The 16,143-nt window shown below is 35.0% G+C and overlaps 1 protein-coding gene across 1 annotated transcript in view; it reads right to left on the bottom strand.

The window, feature by feature from the left end:
• SLD5 (DNA replication protein-like protein) overlaps positions 1-12,964 on the bottom strand; it is a 37,011-nt gene extending 24,047 nt beyond the window's left edge. Inside the window, exons 1-3 of the mRNA XM_089803164.1 lie at positions 12,445-12,964; positions 10,865-10,987; positions 10,694-10,776 (exon numbers count right to left, since the gene is read on the bottom strand). Of these exons, the coding sequence (XP_089659290.1) occupies positions 10,694-10,776; positions 10,865-10,987; positions 12,445-12,684 (446 nt within the window). The 5' untranslated portion in view covers positions 12,685-12,964. The remainder of the gene's footprint in view (positions 1-10,693; positions 10,777-10,864; positions 10,988-12,444) is intronic.
• Between the last annotated feature and the right edge of the window lie 3,179 nt (positions 12,965-16,143).

Genomic DNA, 16,143 nt, shown 5'->3' with positions numbered 1-16,143 from the left:
GGTAAAGGTGCAAAAAACATACAAAAATTAATGGAGAAATCCCTTTGTCATGTTGTTCAAGCCTTGGCATTAGTGAGAAGAGAAGCATTGACATAGGCTTAACCTCCCAACTACGGACCATACTTATCCCCACACATCCTAACTTAATAGAACGGCCCTCCCTACCTCGAGACCAAACTTGAGATGTTCTTAAGTCCAACCATTTGAACTGCCCGATAGTTTGAGTGTCCCATCAGTTATTCCTAAATAACTGAAGTTTCTGGACATACAAAAAGATCTCATGATCGGCACATCTGCCTATATCTACCTTGGCCAAGAATTTCAAATTGGGTTTGCAAACCCAATCTCCACCACTCGACTTGAAAACAAGTTTCATCATTAGGACATGCATAAGCTATTATATGTGTTTGTTACTTAGTTATCTGATTTCAATCTTTATTCTTTCAAGTTATATTCACCTCTTCACCATTTATGGCTTCCATGCCAATGAATCCCAGGTGCATGAGAGATTATATCCACTCTATCTTGATTTACACCTCTTCACCATTGATGGCACCCCAGCCGGTGAATTCCTTGGTGTTTGGACTTCATGAAATTATTTACACCTCTGCATGATGTATAAAAGAAATAGAAATAAATTCGGACAGGATCATTAGTTCATGGTTACCATTATAAATTCCATCTTCCATATCCATGGCTGAGACAATCTCATGGTTAATGAACCGCAGGTGACATGATAACAAACCCTGTGAAATTTCGACTAAAGAAGCTATGTTTATATATGCATATTCCATACAAACTGTATATAAATCTAACAACATTATTTACTTTAACCGACTAGTATGGCAGTAAGAAAAGAGGAAATGATAGATCAAATACGTATCAATTGGACTTAGCATGACTCGCGTGGCCGAAAATGATGAAGTCTTGTGTTTCCCTTGCTCTAAACTCATGGATGGATAAAGGTGTAAAAGTGAAAAGAAACGAGATGGCAAGCTATGAGATCGATAATATTTTCATAATCACTTGACTTTGCGTAAGCGCATAAGAAGGTGAATAGAAGGGTAATGGAATGCAAAGAGGAAAGAGTTATATCAAATACGATCAATGATACTCTATATTAAATGGCCAGCTTGGCTCTTTGGATACCTTTGGTTATCAAGAAGGCCATTTGAATGCCTCACAAATCGAATTTTAAAAGAAAGAAATGAAGAGGGAAAGAATAAGGAGTTGAAGAGTTTTAACTTCTTTTTTATTATGCGCTCTTTTATATGTTCATGTGTACATATTGGTGAAGTGACATCATTAGATTATAAACTTATAATTTATTGGTGTCACCTCATTTTTATATACGTGTTCATATTTAAGGGTTTATAATAATGATTAAAATAAGAAATTCCATAAATCTTCAAAGGTATAAATTTTATATTTTTAATTTAGATTATTTAAGTTTTTATTATATTGTTTTCCTAATAGCTCATGCGATCCCATAATGCAACCTGTGGTCAAATCTTTGTTTCCTTTCCAATGTAGTCTTAGGTCATACTTGTCAATCTTGATGACTAGACCAATCGACCATCCCCTTTTGATGACCCCGTTTGGCAATGCTTCCCCTCTCTTCAGTCTTCTTCCTGCAATCACCCAAACAAAACATTCTTGCCAAGATATTAATTCAAAAATATATTGATTGTTAATTCCAATCAAACAATTGTCAATCATCTAATGACAATTATAGGTTGCTTGATTATTCTCATCAACATCTATAATAACTATCTCATGTCACATGATCATGAAAGAAATAATTTGTTATCAAGTTGGTACAATGTACATAATTAACTCACTTGTTTCACATGATCAGAAAAAAGAAATAGTCTGTTAACAGTTGATACAACATATATAATTAACTAACTTGTTTCACATGATCAAGAAAAAGAAATATTCTGTTAACAGTTGATACAATGTATATAATTAACTAAATTGTTTCACATGATCAAGAAAAAGATATAGTCTGTTAACAATTAATACAACATATATAATTAACTAACTTGTTTGACATGATCAGAAAAAGAAATAATTCGTTGAACCAATAGTTATGATCAAATTAAAAATTAGGGCAAAATTTGGGATGTAACAATAAGTGAGGGTATCTCTCCATAAGAAGCTTTCTTCCAACAACATAATTTGTTGCATTATCTATAACTCTCTGCACCACATTCTCCACACTCAAGCCCTTTATCACTTCATCCATTACCTCACAAAGATATTCAGTATTCTATGTTTTTCCTGAGGCAACAATTGATTTCAAAAAAATTGTGGCACCTGAAGAAAAAGAAACAAATTAGTATAATGATCAATCATAAATTCATAATTTATAAACTTAATCACTTAATTGAGATTCTAAATTTTTAAGTACAAGTTCTACTTCTAAATTTTTAATGTCTACAATTACTTGATGAGGAGACAAAAAAGTTGTGGAGTGTTATACTCCTATTAGTCCAACCATCAATCATGATGGTGCAACCCTTCGTCTTCCACATCTAACAATGCTCCTTGATTGCACCTTCTACATCAGCCACCCTTTAGGTCAAAATAGGGCCTCCTAGCTTGTCAACACTAGGACCTTTGAACCCTGGACCACAAATAGTAACAACATCGATTGCAATTTGCCAATAAGGGAACCTAAAACAGATTAATATATTATATTGTTACTATTAAATTTGAAAACAAATTAAAATAAACAAAATAAGCATATTATTGTCTCTTGAAGCTTGAAAGCAACAAAAGTGAGACATAAATTAAATAAATAAGTACCTTGCATCATTGAATGAAATGTTGTTGTAGATGAAGTCTCTGAGTGCCAATTTGCATTATTGTGCTTCTCCTTGTTCCAACCCATGCTCTCAAGCAATGGTTGTGCACTTGGAGTTATGCGTGGAACAAAGATGGAATCATGTGTTGAACATTTCTTAAGAATGCAAGATCCAATGGTCACACTCGTAGAAGCAGTAGCAGTAGTAGGTAGAGTAGGGGATAATGGATAGCGAAAACTAGAAAATCCCTCTTGAGCTAGTTGTGTCATTTCTTCTTGTTGCTTCTTTTTTCTCCTTTTTTCCTCTAGAAGAGCTTGTATGTCTCACATAACATCCTAGGGTACTTCTTTACAATTTTTTACCATCACGCCTAGGTATATGTGCTAGGTGATACTTCAATCTATTTATGCCTCCCTCGTTATATGTTACACTAAAATGCCAACATGTAAAAACTCCCTTTTTGTGACCAGGGATGACATGTTTCCAAGCCCTATCCCTTGCTATTGCAATTGGGTCTGCATTAAGGTTACATGTAGCCCTAATTCCACTTCCACAAGGCTCACCCTAAGGCATGATGTCAATATGGTTGCTGCTGCAATATGAATATATTATAAATAGAAAAACGTTAGCATCGAATCAAATTTTTAAACTTTAGGGCCTTCTTACTTATCAAGTTTGTCATCGAGATAATTTAGAATAAATCTAAATAGTAGATACTAGAAGTAGAGACTAAAACAATTGTAAACAAAATGGAAAGTAAAAAATATGAATGTAAAACAATTTACAAAACAACACAAAGAAATGCAACTTGTTGCTTACCTCTTCAAATTTGCACAAACAATGGAAATGCAAGTAAGTTTGTAGAAGCCTCCTCCAAATGCTTCCTTAAGCTCATCTCAATGCTTAAGTGAAAGCTACAAAGTTGCACAAACCATCAGCAATCGATATGGGAGAGCCAATTGTTTTGCTAATTTCTCTCTCAAAACCCCAATACTCTTCTCTAACTCTTTCCTCTCTATCACAAGCATTAGCAAAGGGTAAAATGACCTTTTTAGGTCAAATGGATGTTATACAAAACAAAAAAAAGTAACTCAACCTTTTATTTTATTTTATTTTGGCTCTTTTTTGTTGTACCCGTCGATGAGAATCTTGCGCTTGGGACTCAGTACTCTGGCAAGTCTCTGGACTTGGCGAGTCCACAAACTCTGCCACGACTCGATCAAGTCCAAGGCGAGAGACCATTTGCCTCAAAAATAGGGACTCTGCCTCGGACTCGTTGAGTCTCGTAACTATGATATGCATAAAATATACTTAAATGTTATATTTATCTATTTCACCTTGCCCCCTAATCCTCTCATTTCACCACAAAAGACTATGATTTCCAATTTTGTCCTTGCCCAATACACATGGAATTTTTGCAAGTCACATCCATATCTGATTTTCGACAATTATAATTTAATCTTTGCTCTATGCACATCAAATTTCCAAATCTTGCCTTGTGAACACCAAATTTCCAAATCTTGCCTTATGAACACCAAATTTTCAATTTTGATTTGGTCCCATAAGGCATAAAAATCCAATTTGACATTGTGAATCTTGCCCAATGGATGGTATATTTCTGAAAATTATTTGGATCTTGCCCAATCCATGGTGTACTTCCAAAATCCATATGAAAGCTTTACCCAATGAAAATGAAATTTCCAAAATCAACCTCTATAAAGTTTGTCCAATGTGTGTCAAATTTCATAATTAGATATGATATGCTCGCCCAATGAGCATAGTAATTCTGAAATGGCTATAATACTTGCCCAATGGAGCTGATAACTCCAAAATTCCCTATTGATCTCACCCAACTTCATGTGTAACATTGAACTTCTCTAACAATTTCACCCGACTTCAATCAAAATTCTGAATTGTATTTTGCCCGATAGGGCTGTAATTTCCACAAATCGTTTTGAAACTTGCCCAATGGGTCATGAATTTCTGAAAAGGCTTGTGCATATTTGCCCACGAGGACTTGAATTCTGAAAATCACCAAGTGTTCTTGCCGAATAAGCCTTAGATTGATGCCTTGTACTTGTCAAGGCTGCACCCAACAAAAGGTAATTTGCTTAAAAGTTTTTGCCGACATGGGCCAAATCAGAGTTGGGCATGCATATGATTGACACGAAGCAAAACAAGTGAATTGGATATATACAGACTCGGAAATTGTTAACCAAGTCAGCAAGTTAGGGGTTTTCAATGATAATGTTGGCGGAATTATATGTTGGCCATATTTTGATCCAATGTAATGGGCTAAGGTTCACATTCTTGTTTGATAGACATAATCAGATTCTTTTTCGAAAGCATGATCTTTCAAATTCAAAAAAGAATTATATCATTAGCATCTTGGTTTCTTAACATTTAAGGGAGAATGAATATCATGCAGATGGAAATGTTCTAGGACTTTGGCAAGGATGTCAAGCAAAGTATAATGTGAAAACTTCAAGCACTAGTAAGTTGCAAGAGGTATGGGGTCAAAATACAAGTCAAGGGGTGAATAGGATTCGAGGACAAAATTATGATGCACAAACGAAGCATGTATAAACATGAGGATTGATCAAGCAAGTGCACCAAGATGGTATCCAAGGTTCAAATTAAGATCAAGTCAAAGTCCCATGTTCAAGATGGAGTTCAACGTGCAAATACAACATCATGACTATGTCTACAAGTGCCAAGAAAACTCATACAAACTTAAATTTCCTCTGAAAATCCAAGTTCAATTGGATAGTCCAACTACATGAAACACATATATCACTACTACAAGTGCAAGAGAATGGTCACGACATCAGGACAAGTGCAAGGTCAAAATCATGTCAATGAGAAAGGTTTCAAGGTGGAGAACTTGGAAGGATAAAAAAGACTTCATGAAGATGAAGCAATTTGGGAATATGAAGGCTTGATAATGTTAAGCATCAAGGGATATTTTCTCATCACTAAAGGATTGGTCAAGTCTATAAGATAAACATATTGAGGTGATGCCCATTCATCTTCAACCAATCAAATCATGCCTAGTGTTCAAAATGGAAGGCTTGATAATGTTAAACATCAAGAGATATTTTCTCATTACCTAGGGATTGATCAAGTCTATAAGATAAATATCTTGAGGTGACACTCATTCATCTTCAACCAATCAAACCATGCCAAGTGTTTCCAATTGAAGGTTTGATAATGTTAAGCATCAAGAAATGTTTTCTCATTGCCAAGGGGTTGATCAAGACTATAAAATAAACATGTTGAGGTGGCACTCATTCATCTTCAACCACTCAAATCTTGCCAAGTGTTCTCATTGAGGAGCTCAACAATATTATGTTTACATTCATTGAATTTGCCAAAAGAGGAAAAAAAAAATTCTAAAGTAAGATTTGTTGCAAGACCATTTGGCATTTTACTATTGAGCTATTGATTGATGCCTTCTTCTATAAGCTTGTACCTAACCAATTTTCTTATTGGCCCATTAAAGCAATGTAATTTTTCTCATTGGCATTCTTTCTTTTTTATCAGTGCCTTCTTCTATAAACTTGTAGCAATTAAGTAGGTTAGGGTTTTGTAGGCATAGTCTTGGCCCTTGATCTTGAATTGATTAGAGCCACTCATTGTAATTGATCAACTATAAAAGGCCAAGGCCTTGTCATTTGCAAAGGGGAGACTTGTTGAAATTGTTGCTATAATACTACCAAAATTATTCCTTCTCCATTACTAGTTTTCATGGTGGATGCTTGTGACATTGGGAGTATTGGATGGTTTCTACATTTCCTCACTTAGAGTGGGATTTGCTTTTGTTGATTAGAAATAGTGCTTAACTAAATGAAAGATATTTTGGATGCACTTACGATGAACTTGCATAAAACATACCACTAGCTACTTGATAATTGCAAGTTTGCCTTATGTGGTCAACTAGCATATTTATGAGCTTTTCAATTATTACTCACACAATGATATGCATTGATAAATGGTGTTAGTATAATGGTAACAATTTGAACACCTTACATTTATCTGAGGAGGTCACACTAGCTTGGTTGATGTCGATGGCTACACTAGTCTAGTAAGAGGCACATAGACATTCATAGTTTCTTGCATTCTAGGAGTAGATTAGATTTTTCAAAACCCTTGTCTCTTTGCATTATGTTGGATGGAAGTAATTGAGGAAGTTCATGTCCATTGAGTGAACAATGTAAGTCCCTTTGTTACACCAACATATCACATCATTACAACTATGTGAGAGTTCACAATTAGAAGAAACCTTGGGGTTGTCTCATTTGATCACACAATCCATATACATTATTTAGCATATGAGCTTCCTTCTTCAAGAGATTTGGAAATTTGGTGTTTCATTTGGAATACTAAGTATTCGATTCTACATCTTGTATCAGCATAAAGTTCACATCAAGGCGATTGATTGTTCATGGCATCACAAAGATGTTGATTTTCATTTTAAGGTCCTTAGAGAGACTATTGAGGAGTTTTGGCCACAACATGTGGTCAATGTAGTAAGAGATGCAACACGTGTCCCAAGTTGTCGAAAAGCTTACTGAGACAGCCTATAGACGTATTTGGTGGACTCCGTGTTCTATGCATGCCATGAACAATGCACTAAAGGACATGGGGAAGATTGACTGGATTAAAGGAGTGGCTAGTAATGTGATAGATGTGCAGATGTTTATCTACAACCACCACACTTCACATGCACTCTTCAGAGCTTCAAAGAGTAATTTTTAAACCAATTGAGGCCAATTGTGCATCCTATTTCATTCTCTTGGAGAGAATGAATGATTGAATTGCAAGAGACACTAAAACTCATGGTTATGACTACAAAGTGGAATTGATGGGTCAAAGCCAAGACAAAGCAAGGGAAGAGGTTGAAGGATATAATGAAGAGTAATGTAATTTGGAGTGATGTAAAATACATAGTCTCTATCTTTGCTTTGGTTTTCCTAGTCATCAGATATTGGGGATGCACCTTCCCTAAGAAAGTTGTATGAGTACATCAATTCTATGCTTGACAAGATGAGAATTGTTGTGCAAAAGGACCCCACTTTAGCATTCTACGATGAGCACATTTGACCAATCATTTACCAAAGATGGGACAGGTCGAACACTTCCTTGCATATGGTTGCTTATGCATTGAATCCAAAATGGTGCATGCCTAGGCCTAGTAGAGTTACACCAATTCAAGATGATGAGGTGAAGGAAGCATTTTTCACATGCATTGACAAGATGTATGATGATAAAATTGTTAACGAGATTTGCATAGAATAGATTCTCCTTTCTTACAAGTTATTCAGATGTGACAAAGATGGATACAAGAACTAAGATACAAGAGGATCCGATTTTTGGGTAGAACTGTAATAGACAAAAATCAAAAGACTACCAAACAAGCCATTCATCTACCATCTCTAGTTTCTAGTTCTTTAGCTACAAAGAGGAACTTGTCAACTTACAATTTCATCAACTCTCTTAAGAGAAACAAACTTACCCCTAAGAGAGGAGAAGCTTGTGGTTGTACATAGAGCTTTGTGTCTCACTGACCATGAGCCACATGTGTACAAGGAGAGTCCAACAACACAATGAGATGTTTTGTTAGAGAAGCCATCACAAATGGACGAGGATCAAAATGTTGTAGCTTCAAATATAGGGTTGGTTAGTGTTCATTTGGCAAATCTTGATCATGAGGAATCCAATAGTTCCAATGATGAGTTTGCCTTGAGGGATTCTTAGAGACATCCCTTTGCTACATTTTGCATATTGTACTTGTTTTGATATCATGCTACTCATTGTAAACATCTTTGTGATATTTTAGATATGATTGAAATCTTCCAATCGCCAATTCAACAATTTCTTTAGTCAAATTGAAAATTTATTTAGCATTATTAGTTCTATTGATATTCAATATTCAATGTTGAAGAATTTAGCATTTGCAATTTTGCTATTTTACTTATACATCTTTTTCTAACTAGCATTTCAAGTAAAATAGAGGCCCCCGAGGAGTTTGGATTGTACCATAATAACAATTTGGGAATTTTAGGTTGTAGCATTTTGACACAATTACCCAAAAGATGAAACAAATTCCAGCTCAAGTTTGGCCATTTTTGTCCCAAATGAGATGAAACTATCAAAACTGCATTTTAGAGTACCTGATTGTAGGATAGTGAAATGAGCTGAATTTTGAATTGTGGTGAGACGATGCCAATCCCTACAATCATCAAACCTCACATCAAGAATCATCTATTCGATTTCCCAAATGGTAAAGAAAATGCAGGTTTCTTATCCAGTGGGGGGTGGGCAGGGGTTCAAAGTGATGTTTCATGGGCACATTGAGTAGCTTTGAGGAAAAACGCACTGCACGGAAGAACTCCAAGGCTGTAGGCACTTTTATAGATTCAATAAGCTCCACGTTTGAACTTTTTACCATGCAATTTATTTTATGTGAATTTAAAAAAAAACAGGGATGAACTATCTATCTATTTCAATGCTGGAGTTTTCACCAACTAGGTTTCTCCAAAGTATACATATATTATATCACTTCTGTTTGATTATCTTTTAGGTTCAGTACTGAGTTTATGAAATTTGGACAGTTAATTGCCCATTAAGTAGCAAGGAATAAAATTCAGCCAGAAGACCTCATTATTTTCTGCATTTATGATAAATAATTCTAAACAGCATAGCTGGAAGACTTGCCAAGGCTTGAAAAAAAAATTTAGGGAAAACTAGGCTAGTTTTTGGTAAAAACTTGGGAACTAAAAAATTGCTTGTATTTAATGAGAAAAGCATTTTTTTTGCAAAATTCAATGAGAAGATGCATCTAGTGAGTCAATAAATAAGAACGCAAAAGAAACAAACTTACTCTAGATATTTTAAACACAAAGTGGGTACAAAATCACATTCTCTTGAGGAATAGTGATGGCTGGAAGCGAAATAGGAAATAATTTATGTAAAACTAGAAATATATACATCATTCCAATCACATCTTCCTCTTCCTAGATCTAGTAAAAACTAAGGGAGAGGTAGAACTATAGGGTCTACTCCTAGACATCTACACTGGGCATGATTTAGCCTCTTTGCTTGGTATGTTTGACTAAGTATGTGGCTCATCCCCCATCCTGGATATAGCTCTTCCTTTAGCTTCTCTTGGCACGAGCAACGACTACTCATTCAACTCAATGTCATACATTGTGAAACCAAATCCGCCCCCCTCCTCTACAGCCTGCCTCTCCAAATCATTATGTCATCCTACTCAAAAACCCCACTTCAAATTGATATAAATCAATTTGCAAGTGCTTGGAAGACTATTTTTACCCTCAGCAAAATAAAAGTGAAGAAATGAGAAATGAAATTAAGTTGGGTCATTTTTTGCCTTTAAGTGCTGTTATAAAACTACGGCCAAGTTTTTTAAAAACACTTGCTGAGTGAGTTTTTGGCAAAAAACTCAGCAAGTACTCGGTGAGTTTTTGCGAAAAAATCAGCAAATTTTGGGCGCCAGTAAAAGCCATAAGAACACACCTGGCTAGAAAACTTGGCCAGCTTTTGCAACTCAGAGAATATTCTGCAAGTAGTACATCTATGCTAGACAGTACAGCCAATAGGGTTACAAACCAGAAATGACATCATATTTTAACCCTGTGATGAAATCTTTTTATATCATTATAAAATTGGAGAAAAAGGAAATAGGTATTACTTAAACTGCAAATTATACACAAGATTGACTGGAGATTAGTAACATTGATTTAATTTTTAAACCTAATTAATTTTAAAATTTAAAGTTAAATATGAAAGGACTTCTTCTCAAATATACAGAAGGATGAAGATCCAAACCCTGGTAAACCATACTGCAAGCTAAAACTTACTTCTGAGCGAATTTCTGCTCTCCTTCTGAGAGCTTATTCCAGACTTCTTCTGACTTTAATACATGCAAAACATATTTCTCAATCTGCAAAACAATAGCCTCAGACAAAAGTGTACTAAAAAAAAGATTACAAATACCTTAGTGCAAAGGAAAAATTAAATCAGTGGAAAACCTTCAGAAGTCGAGTGCGCAGGTAGGATCTCAGCAGAAATAGTGTGCGGTCCAAATCCATGCGATACAAGGACAACATAAGGTCGTCAGTTCCACTCTCAGCAGACGCTGCTATTGTATCTTCCTGCAAAAGGGTGGAGAAGCGGTGTTGCACTCTTAAAACAGAACCTCTTAAAGGTGGCTGCCACTTTTATTTTGTTCATCCCAAACAATAGGATGAACAGACTCGTATGTCTAAGACCCAGCTTACTGATTTGTACATCAAGAAACATTCAGTAGTTGCTAGAGAATGGTCCTAAACACTTACAGAACACATACAAAAGCTTCCAACTATTTATGCCTGGCAGCTTCTATGTTGTGAGTTCATCTTAGATATTTAGTATTTATTGTTCTTTTCAATTCAAAGTCGGTATGAAGCTGTACATAACCATAAATTTTGAATTTCACATTACTTGAGATCAATTTTTCACACTCACTCTATAATATTCTAAGAAAAATTTAAATTAAAACATATACAGAAGTCCCTAGCAACATGTTATGACTTAGCGCAATTATTTCACATCAGATAAAAGGTTAGAAAGTTTTTAACATGAACTTAATGAGGCCGAGTGATAAGGAGAATTCTCCTGCCCAAATATCCTAGGTCCACAAGCTACCCTCTGATAAAAGAACTAGGGTGGCCCATAACTCCAATTCACTCCTCTCTTGGCAGATGCTGTAACTGTATCTTCCTTGGAAAAGAAACGTGCACTTTTGCTGTATTGCAGGATTGGAAGGATTTATCAGACCTGGAGGTTACTGTTTTAAAAACTGTACGTATCTTCATTGTACTGTAGTGTGATCCAAAAACCTGATTGTTTTAAATATTGTTTAGCTTTTCACTATACGTATTTATAGCATAGTATTGAGGCATTGCAAATCTTGGCATATGTAGCCAAGTCTCGAGTCAAAATAATCCCTGCACTCAACTTGGGAGAGTGACTTCTCAATAAAGTGAAAAAAAGACAAGAATATTTTAAATCCTAGTTATCCAAATAATTATACCTCGCTCTATTTTAACACAAAAATTATGTTCTGTTCTGGAACATATGCAAAAGAAAGGAAATGGAATGCAAAATATATGGGCACTTTTATCGGTTCCATTTAGGCGATTTTGATGCACTTTTATCGGTTCCATTGAGGCGATTCTGATTGCCTTTTTGTCAATTTTATTTGCGAACTCTGCCAAGTGTTTGCAGATTGCTTCCATAGAGCCTGAGTGCAAACCCAAAATGAACCTAGTCTACAGAATTTAATCCACATCAGAGTCTGGATATAATGCTTTCTAAATGTAATCATCAAAAAGGTAAAATAATCCAACGACACAGTCGTCAGCATGACCCAGGTTCAAATCATCTTAACCTGATAATTTTAAACTTACAATCTCAACGGCCATTTCGCAGGTTAATATATCACCCTCCCACAGCAATATACACAGTATACCCAATAATTTCCCTTAGGGTTTATGCAACGAAAACAAAAAGTAAAACAAGTAGGTTTCTAGTTAACAAAATAAAAGAATGGCAATAGAATATAAGTTACCATTAACTGAATTTGTTCGCGAGCTCGCTCCACGAGGTTATGTCGAAATGGAAGAATTTCGGGGGCAGCTTTCTCATTTCTCCACGCGCGTTTGAGCAGCTCAACGTCGGTGACGTCCTCTGCTGTGTCAAATGCGGAGTCCTGTGTCCAAAATGCTTCATTCGATGTTGCATTTGTATTATACGGAGCTGAGGAAGATGGATCTCCTCCTCCCACTCCCCCATTTTCTGAAGAAGACATGGCAAACTTATGGCGGGACCGAGTTCCAGCTAAACCAGTTTGATTTGCACATGGAATGCGCCCGCGCTCCCAAATACTCCAATGTCTGCCGCCAAAAGTTTAAAACGGAAAAGTAATTTTGTGTGCTACCAATGGTTAAGTCAGCTGGATGACATCAATAGTCATTACTTCACAAATTTGATTCGTAGGCCCTATCAAAGTGCTAAAGAGCAAAGAGAAGAAACGCTGAAACAAACTGTTTGGACTCATTGCTTGGTTCGATGAAGAGTGTAAAATGATTAGGGAAAAATTAAGAGAGATCAATGAAGATATGAGGACACGTTTGGGACACGTTTGGTTGCTCGAGCGGTATAATCATTGAAAAATTGGAATACGATCTGTTTGGTTTCTCAAGATGATAGGAATTGGCTTTTTCACGATTTGAAAATTTTTTGGGTTTGTTTTAAAATTGGTAAAATAGAATTAGCATATGAGACTTCCTACTAGCAAGTAGTAATTAAAAATCAAAACGTGGTTATGTTTTGTAAAGAGTGTAAAAACAATAAATTGGACTACTTTTTGAAATTTGCCTTCAATTCCAAGCTTATGCATAAAAATGTGTCTTCACACGCATCTTTCGAGTGAAACAAATGGTTTAAGTAAAATCTCAAAAATTGAAATGAAGATTTGCAAAAGCTTGATTTTGCTAAACCAAGGTTTGTAGAATCCCAGTTTTTTAAATTCCACGAATCAAATGAAACCTGATTGGTTGGTGAAATTAGAATGGAGAATAGGTTTATATATTCCCATTATAGCCCAAAATGAGTTTTTATTTATTCCCAAAAATACTTGTAATTGGAATGGCCCCTTCCTATTCTCAATCTCACTTAACCAAATTTAGCATTTCGTCAAGTCTATGGTAGGCACGGGCATGTTTTAGGGTCGAAAGTGGAACTCTCGCTCATTGTTGAAAAACGTTTTACATTGCTTTAGTGTGTTTGACGAGAGTGATTTCATACTAATAACTTTGGTTGATCTACTCAATATTGATTTCATACTAAGTGATTTCATAGTGATTTCCCATAAGTAGGTGGTCAATATTTTTGTTAAACCAAGGTTTGTAGAATCCCAGTTTTTAAAATTCCACAAACCAAATGAAACCTAAATTTTGCTAAACCAAGGTTTGTAAAATCCCAATTTTTTAAATTCCGCGAACCAAATGAAACTTGAATGGTTGGTGAAATTGGAATGGAGAATAGGATTACATGTTCCCATTATAGCCCAAAATGAGTTTTTATTTATTCCCAAAAATACTTGTAATTGGAATGCCCCCTTCCTATTCTCAATCTCACTTAACCAAATTTAACATTTCATCAAGTCTGTGGTAGGCACAAGCATGTTTTGGGGTCGAAAGTGGAACTCCTGCTCATTGTTGAAAAATGTTTTACATTGCTCTAATGTGTTTGACAAGAGTGATTTCATACTGATAACTTTGGTTGATTTTCTCAATATTGATTTCATACTGAGTGATTTCATAGTGATTTCCCATAAGTAGGTGGTCAATATTTTTGTTTTTCCTAGTTGTTGTTAATCTTTGCCTTATCTTTACCCTATTTCTTCTTACTGTAGAGTTATTTGCCAAGCGGTGAATCTCGCAGGAGTTCTACATTATTCTCTGATCATATAGTCTCCTACTTACATCCAGAGAAAGGTATGTCACGATGTTCTTCTAGAGAAATCCATATTTTTCTTTATCCTATACTTAGATAAAATAAGGAACCTATGATTCTTCAAATAAAGTTATGTGACCTAAATCCCATGTGTCGAAAAACATATGGGTATCTGCGAATGGTATTCCTCAATTGTTCCAAGGTAAATCCTGAGTCTCTCAAAAAATTGACTGTGTATTAGGCTCCATCAGTAGATTTTACTTTGGAAAGAGAGGGGCACTTATTTAAAACTATCATGGTTTTCGAGGAAGAAAACCCACACTACTATCAATAATAGCCATTACTTGTTTGCAAATTGGAACTTGTAAAATAATTATTAGTTTAGAAATTAAATTTAAACCAAGCTTGAATGCTAAACTAAATTCGATGTTATCATATATATCACTTGATATTTAATTTACCATTCCATCCACCAAGGCCTACATAACTAGCCCACATATCATTCTACTCGACTTTGGATGTCACACTGAAATAATCAATTTTTTTATCAATATCATCTCCCATTACAAAATAATTTGTTAGAAGGTAGGTTTTCAATGATTATATTCTTCATTTTATAAACGATACAACAATCTTATCATGCATGATACCCACCTCTCCCAGTTGTTATGTATATCTCTTGTAGTTCAGCTATTTGCAATCTTTGGAGCTCAAGTTGCAGGGTTTTCTTCACCCTTTAAAAATTATATACACATCAAAACTAAGAACTAAATACCTTGATGTTAAATAATCAAAACTAAATTGAAGAAATATTTCTTACCATTCACACATTGAGTAGAAAATAGGGTGGCCTACTTTGCTGAGAGCCTCATTCATAATTTGGTACCTAATATTCTCAAGGAACTTTTTAGATGTAAAACTCAGACACAAACCCAAAATCATCCATTAGCTAGTGCAGATAGGATACTTACTCATTGCCAACACCATCTAAATCCTAAAATAAACAAATAAAAGTTATTCTATAATTTATAGGCTCTCCCACTCTTTGTACTGCCAAAATTGTCTTTAACAACCTCAAGGAGATTTGTGTTATTGATAATATCAAGAGACTCTAGATACTCTTGTTTTGTAGTCATGTTCGTCTTTTGAACATGTAGTATAAGGCATAAGTTGTAAACCTCTGATTCATCAATTTTATTTTTTTCGCATTCTTATACTAATTATGCACAAAAACATTAAGATCAATTTGTTCTTATTTGTAGTTATATTATTTAAATATTTGATGTATTACAGTGGATGCTTTTGTCCTCCACATTATTTAGGCCTCACCAAAACCAAAGCATCTTTGGGATTATCATTAAAATTTAGTTGTGTGGGTGGAGTTTGTTGATCTCGTTCATTTATTGAATGAAATATGTGGGTTAGTTCCTCTTCGTAGTAGAGGAACTATCAACCTATAAAAGGAGCCATTGTAGTTATCCCCACTTACCTTTCTTTAGTATCTTTGTTTCCATTGTTGCAATTATCATATTTCAGATAGTCCACTCCCTGCATATTCATTGTTCAGTTGCTTCCTAACTTTAGTAGCATAAAAAGGGGAAAATAAATTATGACTAAGATCTTTATCCCAAAATGATATTTAAAATAGAGTTTGAAATGAAAAAATAATGATGAACAATTACACAAAGAGTCATGTTTATCAAGGGATGTTGATATTAAGTGTCGGTCCCAACTAAATTACTGTCATTTCCATTTGCTCGTGTTAGACTATATTAGAGATTCATAAATCATGTTCCAAACTAGTGGTAAA

This window comes from Cupressus sempervirens, chromosome 10, assembly GCF_028749045.1.
Source record: "Cupressus sempervirens isolate cs-2001-9-10 chromosome 10, ASM2874904v1, whole genome shotgun sequence".
Lineage (NCBI taxonomy): Eukaryota > Viridiplantae > Streptophyta > Pinopsida > Cupressales > Cupressaceae > Cupressus > Cupressus sempervirens.
The sequence above is the reverse complement of the archived record's forward strand: the minus strand, read 5'-3'. Positions and strand labels throughout refer to the sequence as shown.